This window comes from Sus scrofa, chromosome X (assembly GCF_000003025.6).
Source record: "Sus scrofa isolate TJ Tabasco breed Duroc chromosome X, Sscrofa11.1, whole genome shotgun sequence".
NCBI lineage: Eukaryota > Metazoa > Chordata > Mammalia > Artiodactyla > Suidae > Sus > Sus scrofa.
In genome coordinates, this window is record NC_010461.5 from 114,271,931 (window position 1) to 114,289,741 (window position 17,811).

General features: G+C 42.4%; 1 protein-coding gene across 13 annotated transcripts in view; it reads right to left on the reverse strand.

Annotated features, from left to right (window-relative positions):
* Positions 1–17,811, reverse strand: part of MCF2 (MCF.2 cell line derived transforming sequence) — a 98,025-nt gene that overhangs the window by 13,849 nt on the left and 66,365 nt on the right. For all 13 annotated transcript variants that reach the window (XM_021080105.1, XM_013986464.2, XM_013986462.2 and 10 more), the window contains 6 exons: positions 13,558–13,650; positions 12,309–12,434; positions 11,230–11,451; positions 3,994–4,086; positions 2,296–2,374; positions 1,682–1,748 (listed from right to left, as the gene is read on the reverse strand). In XM_021080105.1, coding sequence (XP_020935764.1) covers positions 1,682–1,748; positions 2,296–2,374; positions 3,994–4,086; positions 11,230–11,451; positions 12,309–12,434; positions 13,558–13,650 — 680 coding nt within the window. The remainder of the gene's footprint in view (positions 1–1,681; positions 1,749–2,295; positions 2,375–3,993; positions 4,087–11,229; positions 11,452–12,308; positions 12,435–13,557; positions 13,651–17,811) is intronic.

Genomic DNA, 17,811 nt, shown 5'->3' on the forward strand with positions numbered 1-17,811 from the left:
CACAGAGAGGCCACGTCACCGGTGCGTAGTCTCCGTCAAGATACCACAAAGCTGTGGGCCAGTATCGGCTGCCAGTCTTCATCAACTCTCTCCAATCAGATTGAAGGTGACCAAAAATACTTTGACGAGAAAGCCATGAGTGTAGCCACTCTGGCTATTAGCCTACATGCAGCTCCCCCTGCACAAGGATATACTGAGAACAAAGCATTTATAATTGTGTTTAAAAATTAGCACAAATGGGAGTTCCCATCGTGGCGCAGTGGTTAACGAATCCGACTAGGAACCATGAGGTTGCGGGTTCGGTCCCTGCCCTTGCTCAGTGGGTTGACGATCTGGCGTTGCCATGGGCTGTGGTGTAGGTTACAGACGCGGCTTGGATCCTGCATTGCTGTGGCTCTGGCGTGGGCCGGTGGCTGCAGCTCTGATTAGATCCCTAGCCTGGGAACCTCCATATGCCGCGGGAGCGGCCCAAGAAATGGCAAAAAGACAAAAAAAAAAAAATTAGCACAAAAGTACAGTAGAAAATTGACAGAACACTGTAAACTGGCTATAATGGAATATAGCTCCCGTCGGAGTTCCAAACGGAAATCATGGTCCAGTGGAAACAAATCGGACTGAGAACCAAGAGATCACGTGTTCGATCCCCGGCCTCGCTCAGTGGGTTAAGGATCCAGCGTTGCCGTGAGCTGTGGTGCAGGCGGCAGATGCGGCTCAGATCTGATGTTGCTGTGGCTGTGGCTGTGGTTTAGGTCAGCAGCTACAGCTCTGATTCAAACCCTCACCTGGGAACCTCCATATGCCGCGGGTGTGGCCCTAAAAAAAAAATTAGCAGAAGCGGAGTTCCCCATTGTGGCTCAGCAAGTTAAGAACCTGACTAGTATCCACAAGGATGCAGCTTCGATCCCTGACCTTGTTCAGCAGGTTAAGGAGCTGGCATTGCCGTGAGCTGTGGTGTAGTTCGCAGGTGTGGCTTGGATCCCACCTTGCTGTGGCTGTGGTGTAGGCCAGCGGCTGCAACTCTGATTTGACCCCTAGCCTGGGAACTTCCATATACCATGGGCCTGACCCTTAAAAAGCACAAACTATGGTATTATTTATTTATTTATTTGCCTTTATTATGTTCAGGTTCCTTTCATACTTAAATTATTGAGAGGTTTTTTTTTTGTTGTTGTTGTTTTTGTTTTTGTTTTTTTTTTTTTTTGGCTGCATCCAAGGCATATGGAGATTCCCAGGCTAGGGGTCAAATCAGACCTACAGCTGCCAGCCTAGGCCACAGCCATAGCAACACCAGATCCAAGCCACGTCTGTGACCTATACCACAGCTCACAGCCAGGCCAGATCCTTAACCCACTGAGCGAGAACAGGAATCGAACCCACAACCTCATGGTTCTTAGCGGGATTCGTTTCCACTGCACCAAGATGGGAACTCCACTATTGCATTATTTTTAACATCAGAGGAACAATGGGATAACTATTAAGAATGATTAGTCTCCAAATACAAGCACGGAACTTCGAAAATGATGTGTTTATAGAATTTGATGAGTTTTTTTCTAAAAGGGTGGGTAATTTTTGTCGGATGGTTTAATTACATTGTTTCTTGTTACATACTGAAAACAGAAGATTGTAGGAGTGATATTTCTTCAAGAATAATCACTTACTAAAAAAAAGAATAATCACTTACTCATCACTGCGCTGAGAAGAAAGATGATTCTGTTCTGTTAACTGATTATATTGTTCTCGCTTCTGAACTGTGAAATCAAACAGAGCTTATATAAGCATCATTTGAAAGCCACCCTTCCTCCTTCCTGGAGCACCAGTGATGCTCACATGGGCACCCCCCCCCCCGACCCCTTTCCATTTGAGTTCACCTTCTCAGACTTGGAACAGCCAGAGGGAAGGCCAGTCTGAATTTGGAAGGTTGGAAAAAGCTTAAACCATGTAATGTTTTATGCCAGAAACTCCGGTTTGTAACTAGAACCACCCCCCATGCCAACATCACCAAGCACTGCACACTGAGGTGCTAAGCAGAGCGGCCTCATGGGAAGGACTGAGAATGAACACATGCCGACTGCTTCTCAGGCACGAGACCTCACCTTCCACTGCAAAGTTCATTCTCCGAAATCGTTTAAACAGCCCCCTGGCCGCTAGATCGCCTACTCATTAGTTTAACAGACCTTTTCATTATGCATAGAATAAAAGAAATATCAGCCCCGTTCCCTGTAAAAATGATCACAAAACCAGAGGCACTGAGCTGTTACTGCCCTTCTTGTTCTCAAGAACACATGCTTGATTTACCGGTCATAAGTTCCTGTTGCTTCAACAAAATACTTCTGATTTCTTTTAACCATGTCATCTTCACGTCTATGTTTGAAGCCTGAAGATTTAAAGAGCAGGGGAGGAAAGGACATGTTTTCTTTTTGAAAGGATGCTTTATAATACAACAAATGTCATGAAGTATATATATCAAGCGCGCTACATCCTGAGCCACCATACTCCAACTCTTAACATTTTGATACTTAAAACCTCTAAGGAGCAAATGAGTAGCTATCAGACTGGATGAAATAACAGCCCAAACCATTTTGAAATGGCCCTTCAATAATGGCACTCAGAGAAATGTGAAATGTAAATCTCACTTATTTTTTTCTCCGTGGGGGGGGTCTTTTAAATATATAAATGTTTTTTATGTTTACTTTTAGTAAAATAAAACAAGTTCTACTGTTTCTGAAAAGATACTCTATTGCAGACTTATCTTTGAAACAGGATGAAAGCTTCTTTAAATATCCTCCCATTACTTACAGGGTAAGTTTGTTAACAGAGAGCAGGAAGTCTTATCAAGCCAAGAAGACATATTTTTATGAATTGTAATCACTCGATACAGAATTAGAACAAAGAAGAAACACCAAGCACTTTCACCAGGTAACAGCACATTCCCGTCACGAGTGATGATATTAATTTAAGACTTTCAGAAATGACAACATCCTCTTGAAATGTTCTAACTCTTCTCCTCTTCCCTGAAACTGGCTGAACCTTACAGCGGCACATCTGGCCACAGCTTTAACCACATTCTTTAGAAAAATGATCCGGCCTGAATCATCACATCGCCCTTGTCTTACAATCAGGTCCTCTCTGAATGCTGAGCACAAGAGGAACTCAGAACTGTTATAAATCTGTAACTCTAGAAACATGATAGAGACAGAGAAGCACCCGCCAAGCTCTTGGCTATCAGCTCGTGTTGATAAGTCTCCGGGCGTAGTGGCGAGGATGTAAAGCCATAGAAAGCACCACAGACACATCTCAAGTTAGAGAAAACTTTTGCCACGACATGGAAGCAACCGTAGTGTCCATCAACAGATGAATGGATAAAGAAGGTGTGGTGTATGTATATATATAATGGAATACTACTCAGCCATAAAAAAGAATGAAATAATGCCATTTGCAGCAACATGAAAGCAATGAGAGATTCTCACACTAAGTAAGTCAGAGAGAAAAAGACAAATACTGTATGATATCACTTGTATTTGTGTATGCGGAATCTAAAAAATACAACCAATTAAGGAATATAACAAAAAAGAAGAAGACTCGCACATACAGCAAACAAAGCAGTGGTTACCAGTGGGGAGAGAGAAGGGGGGGCAATATGGGGATAGGGGATTAAGAGGTACAAACTACTGTGTATAAATTTAGCTACAAGGAGGTATTGTACAGCAAAGGGAATATAGGCAATATTTCCTAATTATAAATGGAGCAGAACCTTTAAAAGTTATGAATCACTGTACTGTATATCTATAACTTATATAATATCATACAACAACTATACTTTAAGAAAAAGAAGACTTGCTAATTGAAAAATTGGTCAACTGCTTCCCAAAGAATAATAATCCAGAGAGCTCTAAGAACTTTGGTAATGTAACCAAAATTACTTTTGTTTGCAAATTCCGACTTGTGTATCCTAAGGCAGGTTATGGCTTCTAGAATAATTCTTAATTGACCAACCTGGACAATATAAACTTCTTCCTTGCCGGCATACCAGATTTCAAACTTGCGGTTATCGCCTTTCACATACTCGGTGATTCCAACTTCGTCCATCTACAACACAGAAGTCGGCAGCTGCATGAGCACGGCATTCTGGACATGAACTTACATTAAATCTACCCCCCTCATAACCTAAATGAAACAGAATTTCTCACTTGTGCAAAATATACATTTTGCAGTCAAAGAATATGAAATGAAACATACTATCAAAGACCTGCGGATTTACCCGTGTCCCTGAACTATGCGCTTATAGACAGACTACAGGCTCCACTCCAGTGATTGAAACAAATGCTATAAATCTGAACATCCAAGGAGTTCACCCAAGACTGAATTCTGTGATCAATTAGCCGTACACAATCAAAACAAAGTATTCTGTCACACACAAAAGCAAAATTAAACATCAGTGATAAAGGTCACCCACAATTACATGAAATGACGATTTTTAACAAACATATGCCTCGTAAATTAATCTCACAAATTATTACCTATGTCTACAGAAGCCCTCTAAGCCATAGACATCCAATTTACAGGTCAGGGGAGAACCAAGAGGTACAGAAAAAAATCCCCTCTATTTCCACCAACCTCCCGGCCTCTCTATAAAACAAATCATCTGTCACGGGAGAGTGCTGTCTCCTTGCAGCCAGTGAAACTTTTATATGCACTATCCCTTTCTTACCGTAGTGTTTCTTCTCCTCCTTATGATTGTGCAAAGCACAAACTCTTCCATTTTCTTTCCTCCTATGCGGTTAAGAGCTTGGTTAATTCCATTTTGAGCAATTTTACTCCCTTGCACACACAACTTCTTTTCATCTCCTTCTGCCTTGTCTTTTCTTTCAATCCTTGCCTAATTATCTAAAGGAATATCTCACTCTCTGTTCCATTTACATGCCTCCCAAATGACCCTAATTAGAGCTGAGAAGCATTAAAAGTAGTGCTAGTGAGATCCCCATATCAAGGAAAAGGGATTATACTTAGCAATGCAACGTGACATTAATCAAAGAGCCTGCGACATCTACCTGGAATGTACTCAGAAGTTACTTTCAGAATGTCCAAAAATATCTTTATATTCCTACCCAACCACTCTAACTAACCCACTTTTGCTCAAACATCAGGATTTAAAGGAGATAATAATAATCTCATATTTGGAGTTCCCGTCGTGGCGCAGTGGTTAACGAACGAGGAACCATGAGGTTGCGGGTTCGGTCCCTGCCCTTGCTCAGTGGGTTAAGGATCCGGCGTTGCCGTGAGCTGTGGTATAGGTTGCAGACGCGGCTCGGATCCCGAGTTGCTGTGGCTCTGGCGTAGGCTGGTGGCTACAGCTCCGATTCGACCCCTAGCCTGGGAACCTCCATATGCCGCGGGAGCAGCCCAAAGAAATAGCAAAAAGACAAAAAGACAAAATAATAATCTCATATTCAATCTCTACTGAAATTGATTTTGTTTCAATACATGGTTTTATCTTAACAGCAGGATAAGCTGGAAAGTCCACATGCTAGCTATGTGTCTCGGGGCAAGTTGCTTCACCTTTTTGAATTTCAGTTTCCTCAACTATAAAATGGAAAGAGAACCTGCCTATTTCATAGAGTTGATATAAGGATTAAATAGCATGCAATGAAGGCTTAGATGTTAAAAATGAGGTGTTTGTTTTGTTTTGCTTTTTAGGGCTGCACATGTGGCACATGGAGGTTCCCAGGCTAGGGGTCGAATAGAAGCTACAGCTGCATCTGCGACCTACACATAGCTCACAGCAACGCTGAATCGCCAACCCATTGAGCGAGGCCAGGAATCGAACCTGCATCCTCATAGATACTGGTCAGATTCCTTTCTGCTATGCCACAATGGGAACTTCCTAAAAAATGAGTTTTTGAAAGTATGAGTTTGCCTTCTCATCGTTCACTTACTTGAATAGCAACAGCTTTGCCATTTTTTCATTGTATGCATATAGTACAGCGTTATAGACTAAATGAGCTTTTTTTGGTTACTCTAGAAATCTAACCATTATATCTACCAGACAATGTTGTTCTCGGTTCTAAACAATCCACTACAAATGATCCACTGTAATACGATCCATTCATAATTCATGGATTGTAGATGTTTTCTCAAATAACAAAACATAAAGGTTTTATTGCAAAGTTTTTACCCCACTTATTAAATGAAACTATACTGTGAAAACTTACTCAGTTTTCGAATCTAGAGGCAGAATGAAAGGTCTAACTATATGAGGAGTTCTCCTACAGCTCAGCGGATTAAGGATCTGATGTTGTCACGGCAGCGGCTTGGGTTGCTGCTGTGGTGCGGGTTTGATCCCTGGCCCAGGAACTTCCACATGCCTCAGGTGTGGCCAAAAAAAAAAAAAAGAAAGGTCTAACTACATGAGTATAATTATATGGCATATTATATAATAGACAATATATATAATAAAAGAAAAGGTTGATTCTACAGTTAGACCCTGTGTTCTCTTTCTTATCCTTCACATTTTCAATGACGATTTCTGGGAGCTATGAATATATTTTAGTATAAAGCATTTTATCTGAAGATATATTGCCGTGTCAAGTGCTCAGGGCCCAACTTTTAACCTAATTTACCATCATCAGGGCAGTGTGACCACGTGACCCATCTTGTTAAAAGTCGCCCCAGTGGGACAAGAACTCTGGGATTATGGCCGATAACAGTCTAGCTTAAGATTTTTATTCATGTACCTGGGATTCATAATAGTTACTTCTTGGGTCAGTATTATTTAAAAAATTGATCTTGATTCACTAACAACAACAACAACAACAAACCATAGATAGCTAAGCTGAAGTGCTATGAAGAAGTTAGAAGCCAAACAGGTTGGGCATAAAACAGTAACATAGGTGTATCCTGAAAATAGTTTCTGGGATCAAAAAGAGGATGAAAGAAAATAAGAATTATAGCAATATAATTCATATAAATTAAAACGAAATGTGCATACAACAGTAGTATATATTGAAAAAGAAGACACAAACTGAAGGATGTACATCAAATAAACTAGAATGGTTGCTATGGGGGCAGACAGGAGATTAAGTGCGGAGAATGGCGATAAAAAGGAATGAAGGAAGGAGTGGAAGAATAAACGAGAAAGAACAAGACCTGCCGGCAACGTGCCGTGATTCCCATCAGAGCCTCTGAAGCCTGCTGCCTGGGGTGGAATCTGAGCTGTTCCACTTACTAGCCGTGCTCCTGAGTGAATGACTCGGCTCTCTGGGGCTTGGCTTGCCCATCCTCAAAATGGGATTAATAATTGTTCCTGCTTCACATACAGTTGCCACGTGGATTAAATGAGTTAACACTGATATCTGTAAGCACTTAGAACAGCTCCTAGCAAACAGCGAGCACTGTGTGTATGTTACACTTCAAGACATAGATGCCAATAATAAAATGCATGGGCTGAGGAATCTGAAGAACTCAAATGTCTCGAACTGACTGTGACTTTAGGGCCTTTCCATTGCACAGAAGCAGCTGACTTAAAATACAGCACACAATCAGCATACAGCGGTTGGGCCATAAAATTCCAACTGGATATGATGAAGTCAAAGCGACAGTTCCTTGAAAAGTACCAGAGAAGGAGAGGGAGGAGATTTTGAAACCAGTAACACAAACTGCTATGTAATTCACTGACTAGTCCTACTAGCAATTATTTAATCTGGAATCTTTTTTTTTTTTTCGTGCCCACGACATGTGGCAGTTCCTGGGCAGAGATCAAACCCACGCCACAGCAGTGACCTCAGCTGCTGCAGTGAAAACGCCAGATCCTCAACCAACTCCTCCACAAGGGAACTCCCTAATCCAGGAATGTCATAATAGGCAAGCACGAGCAAGGAAGAATAGTGAGGCTTATAAGAAATAGCCTAATTTCGATCTCTGTCAGCAGCATCACCATTTTCCTAGTAATCCTGGTCTAAATCCTTGCAGGCATCACTGACTAATCTCTTTTATTAAGGATACTAGGTATTGCTGGTGAATCAAAGAAAAAAAATCAGGCTGTTTATTTATTTGCTCTATCTAGTAAGTCAACAGGTCTGCCTGTTTACCTTCCATGGAAATCTTTCTTGCATCTATCCAACCCTCTGTTTCCATGGTAACCATCGTAGTTTGAACTCCCATGAACTGATTACCTCATAGCAGTCCATCCTTACCCTGATGTACTTTAGAAAATAATCTGTTGGTGTGCCCATCACTGCGACAAATTAAAGGTAAAAACAAAATCAAACCAGAAATCAATACATTTCAAACCAGACATCAAACCAGAAATGATGCATTAGGTAGTAACGAGGTCACTCCACAAATAAAAGGTGAACCACTTGGATTCGAGTCTGACAGGTCTATGAAGATAAAGTACCTTCCCTGGGAATAGATATATAGACAGCAAGAGATCTGAACCCTGTATGAGGTGAATCACAAATGACTGGTTCTCCAAATTTGTGGTTGCCAAGGGGAGGGAGAGAGAGTGGGACGGACTCGGAATCTGTTAATAGATGCAAACTATGGCGTTTGGAGTGGATAAGCACTGAGATCCTGCTGTTTAGCACAGGGAACTATATCTAGTCGCTTGTGATGGAGCATGATGGAGGATCATGTGAGAAAAAGGAACAGTTGGGCATTTGTTATGGAAACAGTGAGGGTTTTAAACAGCCGCTGCTGTGGGTTCAGAAGCGGAGCAGGGAGAGGCGACAGGGGGAGGAGGTCGGAGACCCAGCGCTGGACAGACACCCCGTTAGCAACAGCCTGACATCACTGACCCCCGGGACGAATCAAAAGCCCGGAGGGCCGGCTGCCCGGGGGGCCTCCCGACACGAAGCCCTCACGCCCGGCTCAGGACCGGCCCTTCCCAGCTTGCTAACAACTGAGAAACAAGAGGCTCGCGAGAAATGACGAGAATGATCGTCGTGCTTGGGGAATCGAGGCTAATAATTTTCCCTATGTTCCAAATTTCCTTTAACAAATGCTATATGGCTTTGACAGTGTAGAACTTGAAAGGTAAAACCAATTAGGTGTGAAAAAACATCAGATTTGCCAAGGACAGACTCGTATGAATTGGAAGCGCCTACTTGCCAAATGCCAACGCCATCCGAGAGTATCGCCAGCGACTTCCTCCAACAACACCGCTCTCATTTAATAGCAGACTCATGTTCGGACAGGATGGCAGTTGGGGTTATAGGTGAGGAGGAAGAAATTTCTAAGGATCAGACAGGACAGGTGTGGGTAGGATTCAGCTGCAGGTGGCTCTGGACACCCGGTAAGGGGGATGCTGGGCGGGGGCGGAGGGATACAAAGGGAACGTGCTAAGCATAGAAGTTAGCATTTTTTGGAGCTCCCGACTGCAGGTTAAAGGACCGGGAGTTGCCACAGCTGTGGTGTAGGTTGCAGCTACAGCTCAGCCGATTCAATCCCTGGCCAGGGAACTTCCATGTGCCACAGGTGTGGCCATAAAATAAAAAAATTTTTAGTTATCCATTTTCAAATTACATTGAGGAAAAGGAAGAAACGCTTTCCTCCTCGTCTCTCCTGTATGATAAAAGCTCCTTGCTACCAGGACCAAGCCCTCCACCCAGGACCACTGGTAAGAGTGCTGAGGTGAGGAGCCTGGGTCATGGGCCCCAATTTAAAACGGGCCTGTGCAGGCGCCCCCTTGGGGAAGACCCGGGATTGCAGCGGAGAGAACAGAAGGGAGGCCATGTTTCGCCCTGCTTCGCTCTCAGGGAGACAAGTTTGGCTTCACCTGCCTTCTGTCTAAGGCTTCTACTCAACAGAAAGAGACGCACACACATAGAAACCAAACTTACGGTTACCAAAGGGGCCAGGAGTGAGGAAGGGATAATTTAGGAGGTTGGGATTAACATACACACATTACCACACATAAAATAGATAACCAACAAGGATCTACTGTATAGCACGGGGAATCCTACTCAATATTTTGTCATAACCTATATGGGAAAAGAATCTGAGAAAGAATGCATATAGGTATAACTGAATCACTGTGCTGTACACCCAAAACTAATACAACATTGTCAATCAACTAGACTCCAATAATATTTATTTTTTTACTTTTTTTTATTTTGTCTTTTTGCCATTTCTTGGGCCGCTCCTAGGGCATATGGAGGTTCCCAGGCTAGGGGTCGAATCAGAGCTGTAGCCACCAGCCTACACACCAGAGCAACAGCAACGCGGGATCCGAGCCTCGTCTGTGACCTACACCACAGCTCAAGGCAATGCCAGATCCTTAACCCACTGAGTGTGGTCAGGGATCGAACCCACAACCTCATGGCTCCTAGTAGGATTTGTTAATCACTAAGCCACGACAGGAACTCCCTAAGTTATCGTAATTTTTAAAAAGCCGATGCTACATAAAAATCTGTGCTGTGGTTTCAAATGCCCCCCTCTGAGAAGCATGATAATAAATGAAATCTCATTTAAAAAAAAAAAGACTTCTACTTAAAATGTCATGGGTAGGAGGGTATGAAATGGGTGGTGAAGAGGGTCCAAGGGTATAAACTTGCAGTTATAAATTAAATTATAAAATAAGTAAGCGCCAGGGAGGCACTATCCAGCATAGTGACTCTAGTTAATAACACTCTACCGCATATGTGAAACTTACTAAATAAGAGAGTAGATCTTAAAAGTTCTTGTCGCAAGAAAAAAACATTTTTGTAACTATGTGTGGTGATGGATGTTACCTGGTGATCATTTCACAACACATATGAATACTGAATCATTACACTGCAAATCTGAAACTAACATTATGGTCCCTGTCAATTATGCCTCCATTTTAAAAAAGACTTAGCTTAAAAAAAAAAAAAAAAAAAGATGGGGAGTTCCCATCGTGGCGCAGCAGAAACAAATCCAACTAGGAACCGTGAAGTTGTGGGTTCAGTCCCTGGCCTCGCTCAGTGGGTTAAGTATCCCGCATTGCCGTGAGCTGTGGTGTAGGTCGCAGACACAGCTCAGATCTGGCGTGGCTGTGGCTGTGGTGTAGGCCAGTGGCTACAGTTCCAATTAGACCCCTAGCCCGGGAACTTCCATATGCTGCAGGTGCAGCCCTAAAAAGAAAAAAAAAAAAAAAAAGGTGTGCAACTGAGGTATAAAAGCCAGTCTTTTGACATGAAAGAGTGTACAAGCTTGAATACCATACATGTATATATGAGAGAATATGACATAATACCATTCAAATTATCTTACTTTCAAACAGTGCTTAAAACTGTATGATGGGTATCTATCGGAGCCCTCTCCACTTTCGACACGCCTTTTGCAAAAAACAATGGCTTTTTCATACAAGAAAAGGTGCCGCTGCATTGGCTTGAATCTAGCAAAATCCTTCATTTTTGTAGCACCTTTCTTGTGCCCGATCCAGACGCTGAATGCACCCTGCGTTATCATCTTGCCCAACTCATTTAAATTTCCCTGGAATAGAAAAGCCAAAACTCATCAGCACAAGGCACAGCTACACATCCCCATCGCTCCCCTCAACAGCACAGTATTTAGCTCGAGCTACTAAAATCCTAAGCTGTAACTGAGAGGTTTCTGGGGTTGTTTACTTCCTTTTTTGGCCGCCCCGGGGCACATGGAGTTCCTGGGCCAGGGATCAGATCCGAGCTGCAGCTGCGACCTACACCACAGCTGCAACACCACCAGATCCTTAACCCACTGTGCGGGCTGGGGATAGAACCTGCATCCCAGGTTGCACCATAGCAGGAACTCCTGATTTATAGTTTTTAAGCTTTTATTCATGATAACTTTAAACACATTAAAACATGCCATGTGTCGCACGGCTGCAAAATAACTATGGGAGTAGGAGACAGAAGAGACCTCCTCTTCCCCGGCTTCATGGCTCTCAATTGTTTCCCCCATCCTGCTGGGCAAATGACATCTCCCAGGCCAGGTCTTCCCACTGTGTGGCGCTAACTCTAAAGATTCGATCGAAAAGAAAACCTTCCATCTCTGTCCTGGACTGGGGCAAAGGGCAACCCTGGGACCCTATGTCTCCTTAAAATAGATCCAAACATTCTGTCGAGTGGGACTTTCCGAGGTCTGCACTGGAGGGCAGGCCTTGTTAGGGGCAGGGGAAAGTCATAAATCCATGTGGCTGCTGATCCGAAGCCAATTTTCCACTTAGCATCATAAATAATAATGCTGACATTCGGATCCTTCATTTGTCTGCCTCTTACTTCGTATTTCTCAGTTGGTTCCAGGAGAGGAAAAAAGGGACGCTCACATGCTTAGCCCATAAAACTGCAACAAAATCATTAAAATTTACTTACAATATAACCATTTATTGCAATCTGATGCATAGAGTCATTAACCGACTTCAGTAAATCCAGCATCGTGTCAAGTGCCTCCTTTAATTGGACAGATCCTTCGCAGTCTTTGCTATATTTTAATAGCTCCTGTGATCAGAAGTCAAGAATTAGACTTAATATTAGACAGATATTAATAGCTGGAGAAAATGAAAACATTTTTGGCTAACATGCTTTCAAGGAGGAATCCAATGATAATGTCACTTTTTTTGAGTGATCTCTTTCATATGCTACTTGTCACTTTAATACTATTTTTTTTTTTTTTTTTTGGCTGCGCCCACAGCATGTGGAAGTTCCCGGACCAGGGACTTAACCTGTGACACAGCAGCGACTCAAGCCACTGCAGTGGCAACACCGCATACTTAACCCACTGCACCACCAGGGAACTCCCTCTACTATATTCAATAACAATGTCAGAACTGGGGAAGAAATGGAATAGTGACTAAACAGTATAAAGCAAAGGGCATTCAGTGCTTCTGGAGCTGGAGAACAGTAACTATTAGGACACATTAGAGATTAGTTTTTAAAGCAATTACACATTTTTTTGGTCCTCCATGCATAGCTACTTGTTTTATTCATTCTGCATATGCCATACAGCGCTGTGAAAATACATTTTAAAACAAGCTATGTTGTATTTTTACTTAACACGATTTTAGTAATGCTTTCACATGACTGAAGGGTGTGCCATTTTCACTTTTCATGGAGAAGGCCCACAGGAAATAGTCTCGAAACTCTAAGAAATAATCATTTAGCTCCTCTTAACAAGAGAGCTCCTTCAATTCACTCTAGCTATGCAAGTACTAGAGGCATGGGTGTAAAGCTAAGAATAGGGAGTCCTTTTAGCTACTTTTTTTGGCCACACCCACAGCATGCAGAAGTGCCTGGGCCACGGATCAAACCCGTACCACAGCAGCAACCTGAGCTGCTGCAGTGACAATGTCAGATCCTTAACCTGCTGAACCACACAGGAACTCCCCTTTTAGCTAATTGTCCATACAAGTCCCACTGATGTGTGTATAGTAGTTGCTGGAACTTTCACTGCTATTAAGAAGAACTAATTAGATTCTATTGCTAAATCCAGCCCCCCTCCACCCCAGTCAGTGAGCTTAGCTATTTCTAGTGCTTACTAGTCAGCGGCTTCCTTCTTAAGGGCTTTGTCATACCTGAGCCAAAAAAGTAAGTAAAGAAAGTAACAAATGCTTCATGTAATTACCTTCAACAGTAGCTGATATTTTGTGATCCGTTGCACTGGTTTCAGTAAATAGGAATCTAGACCAAGTCTGTGTTTTAATTTTCTTTGACATTCCTGTCATTAAAATAGAATTATCGATAAATTTATATTAAGACACATACCTATATAAATGCCAAGTGTTCACTGATTAGATCCAATTCTTATATCTCAAGGAAAATTTACCCAAAAAAATCACTGTTATATACAGTACGAAAATTTTATGAGGAAGTATATCGGAAAAACTACTGTGAACATTATTTCAAGATCTGAGAGGTAGAAAATCCCCAAATTTCAAAATCTAAAAAGTTTATATATATATATGGATAAATGTTTATATATATATATATATATATATATATTCACAATGATGTGGAATGTTTAAAAGGTAAGAAAGCAATAAATGACCATAGGTTAACATGACAAAGAAGTACTTCGATGTATCCAAGAAAATTAACAAAAGGCTTAGCTTCACAGGCCAAGACCCAGAAAAGAAATAGGTTGTACTGAATATAAATCAGGCTGAGTATGAGAAGAGTTTTTTTTTAATGTCACAAGAAAAATACAGCCCTTATCAAGTGGTGCTACATTTCATCTGATTATTGGCTCCCTGCCACTATAAATATAAGAGTCATGACTTTGGGGCCTGGGAACATTGCAGGGCCCATAATTAAGGCAAGATGGAGCTGGTTAGGACACAATGCGCGTATAGAAAGTGCAGAACAAAAAGAGAGGATACACCCATGTAAGATCCAGGACCCTCCTTTGGAAATGCATAAGATCCAATACATGGTCTAATTTAATTATCCAGGGTAAAAACAGTAGATCGGTACGTGTATTTAGCTCTCGTCACTCATGAAACCCAACTAAAATGATGGTTTTTACAAAGCAAAACCTAAAGTTACCCAGAAGAGACAGGAAAACACATCAACAAAATCTGGAAACGGGCAGAGGGAAAAGCCGGGGAACAATCGGTGTTAAAGAACGCGTCCCCCCACCCCTCCGCAAAGACGTCGCGGTCAGACACCAAAGTACCTTGGAAAGGTGGAGATAAAGATCGGGTTTGAAAAAAGACGGTTGTTGAAAATCTGTTAACGGAGTATTTAGGAGTTCCCGTTGTGGTGCAATGGGATGGGTGGTGTCTCTGCAGCACCAGGACGCAGGTTCAATTCCCAGCCCAGCACAGTGGGTTAGAGGATCCAGCCTTGCCGCAGCTGTGGCATAGGTTGCAACTGCGGCTCAGATCTGATCCCTGGCCCAGGAGCTCCATATGCCGTAGGACGGCCAAAAAAGGAAGAAAAAAAAAAAGGAATTAGATACTAACTAGTGTTGCCATGGAGCCATCAGGCCCCTCATACACCACTGGTAGGAAAATGAAATGGTGCAGTCACTTTGGAAACCAATCCAAACGTTCTTCAAAGAGTTGAAGAGAATTACCATTGACCTAGCAGGCTCACACTCAGCTATGTGGCCAAGAGAAACGAAAATAACGGCCACGCAAAAACTCGGTACACAAAAGGTGGAGACAACCCAAATGTCTATCAACTGATGAGCGGGTAGCTAAAATGCAGACGTTCCATACAATGGACTGTTATTAGCCCATAAAATGGAATGACGTTCTGACACAGGCTACGGCATAGATGAACTATGAAAACATGACGCTGAGTGAAAGGAGCCAGACACAAAGATCACGTCCTTTAGGATTCCATTTAGACGAATTGTTCAGAACAAGCAAATCTACAGTGACAGAAAGTAGCTTAGTGATCGCAGAGGGCAGCAGGGCTGGAGGGAAGATAGGAGGTGACCGTTTTTTTGGTGGAATGATGAAAACATTCTTAAATTCATAGTGGTGACGGCTGCACAACATTGGGACTACAGTAAAGTTACCGAATTGTACGTGTTAAGAGGGTGATGTTTGCATTATTTTAATTACCTGTCAATAAAGCTGTTAGCCAAAAAAAGTAAATGAGCTTAAAAATCTAACAAGGACTTCCCGTCGTGGCGCAGTGGTTAACGAATCCGACTAGCAACCATGAGGTTGCAGGTTCAGTCCCTGCCCTTGCTCAGTGGGTTAACGATCCGGCGTTGCCATGAGCTGTGGTGTAGGTTGCAGACCCGGCTCGGATCCCGTGTTGCTGTGGCTCTGGCGAAGGCCAGTGGCTGCAGCTCTGATTCGACCTCTGGCCTGGGAACCTCCATGTGCCACAGGAGCAGCCCAAAGAAATAGAAAAAAGACAAAAAAAAAAAAATTAACAAAAGCAGCAGCAGCAACAATAAGCATCTCAGACAGCCATGCCACTATGCACAGCGAGGTGGCTGCCTTCCTGTCCCCCTAGCAGAAGAATGGATGTTTCTCTGAAAAGAGGAGAGGGCCTTTGCACTAGGGAATACGATGTGCCATTGAGGGCAGAGAACCATATAGGAAGCAAAGAGATTACTTGTATATTTATGTACCAACCTGGAGACTCTCGGCTTTTTCCCCCACTTGGCTACCAGAACACTGGCAACCAGACCCTTATTCCCCAGCCAGCCGACTGGGGAGTCTGATCAGCCGGAGTGAAAGGACCTAAAGATACAGATACTGGGGATCGCCCCAAGGACAAATCATCTGACAGTGAGGCATGGTCATAAACCCACATATGCACAGGAAACTTCCCATAAGCTTTGTACTGCTTATTCCTAATGCAAGCAGACAACCAGATATCATCAGACATTTCAGGAAAGTGATAGAAACAAAATTTAAAAAAAAAGGAAAAACAACGTAAAGACAACAGAAACTATGCAGGGAGGAGAAAACTACTTTTGGGAGGAACAAAACTACTTTTAAAAGGAAAATCTATTTTTATTATCCTCATAGAGATAAGTGAAGATACTGAATTCATGAAACAAAAACAGGGTTCTATGAAGGAAACATTCAGAGAACAAAATGGGTAGAGGCTCTTCAAAATTAAAAACATGATGGCAGAAACAAAACTCTCAATAGAAGGACTGGAATATAAATCCCAGAAAACAGGGCAAGAAGACAAAATTCAAAGAGATCACCACAAGACTGGGAAAATAGCACAGCACTGTCAAATTTCAGAACCCTGAGCATAAAAGAAACTCTCATAAGCTTTCAGAGAAAGGACAAAAACTAGGTCATGGGCAAAGGAGCAAAAATCTCAATGGCATCAGATTTTTCAACAGCAACCCTGGAAGCTAGAAGACAATGGAGCATATACCTTCAAAATTCTGAGAAAAATGAGCTCTCACAAGGAATTCTATACCCAGCCAGGCTAGCAATCAAGTGTTAGGGTAGAACAAAGACATTTACAGACATGCAGGATCTCAAAAATGTTTACCTATCATGCACATTCTCAGTAAAGCTACTGGAGGATGTATTCCACCGAATAAGTGAATAAAACAAGTAAGAGAAAGATCTGGCACTTAGGAAACAGGAGAGCCCATGCAAGAGACCAGTGAACAGGCTCCCTCAAATGACAGTCACCAACATCCAAGATGGCAGCTGCACAACAGACCCAGTGAGTTGAGATGTGCAGGTCAGAACACTCTGGGAGAGATTGACTCGAGAAGAAATCCAGAGAAAATATAACATTTAAATGTACTAAGAAGAGGGAGTTCCTGCTGTGGATCTGTAGTAACAAACCCGGCTAGTATCCATGAGGCTGTGGGTTTGATCCCTGGCCTCACTCTTTAGGATCCAGCATTTCTGTGAGCTGTGGTATAGGTCACAGACATGGCTCAGATCCCACATTGCTGTGGCAATGGTATAGACCGGCAGCTGCAGCTCCAATTCAACCCCTAGCCTGGGAACTTCCATATGCTGCAGGTGTAGCCCTTAAAAGCAAAAAAAAAAAAAAAAAAGAAAGAAAGAAAAAAATGTACTAAGAAGAGAATAATGTAACTCTCACAACTGGGAGAGTATAGAAGAGGGAAAAGGACACAGAAAATTAAGTGAAAAGACACTTGTTAGAAAAACAAAAGGGAAGGAAAGGCAGCCATCTTATCCCACATGATTCATCTGAGCACAGAAATTATGTAGTCTTTTAACGATGTATATCAATGTAACCACAGTTACACAATGTAACTATATTGGACTTCTGTTAAGAAAGCTAAATTGGGGGTGGGGGTGGGGGAGGGATGGAGTGTGGGTTTGGGATTAGCAGATGTAAACTAGTATATATAGAAGGGATAAACAACAAGGCCCTACTGTATAGCATGGAGAACTATATTAAACAC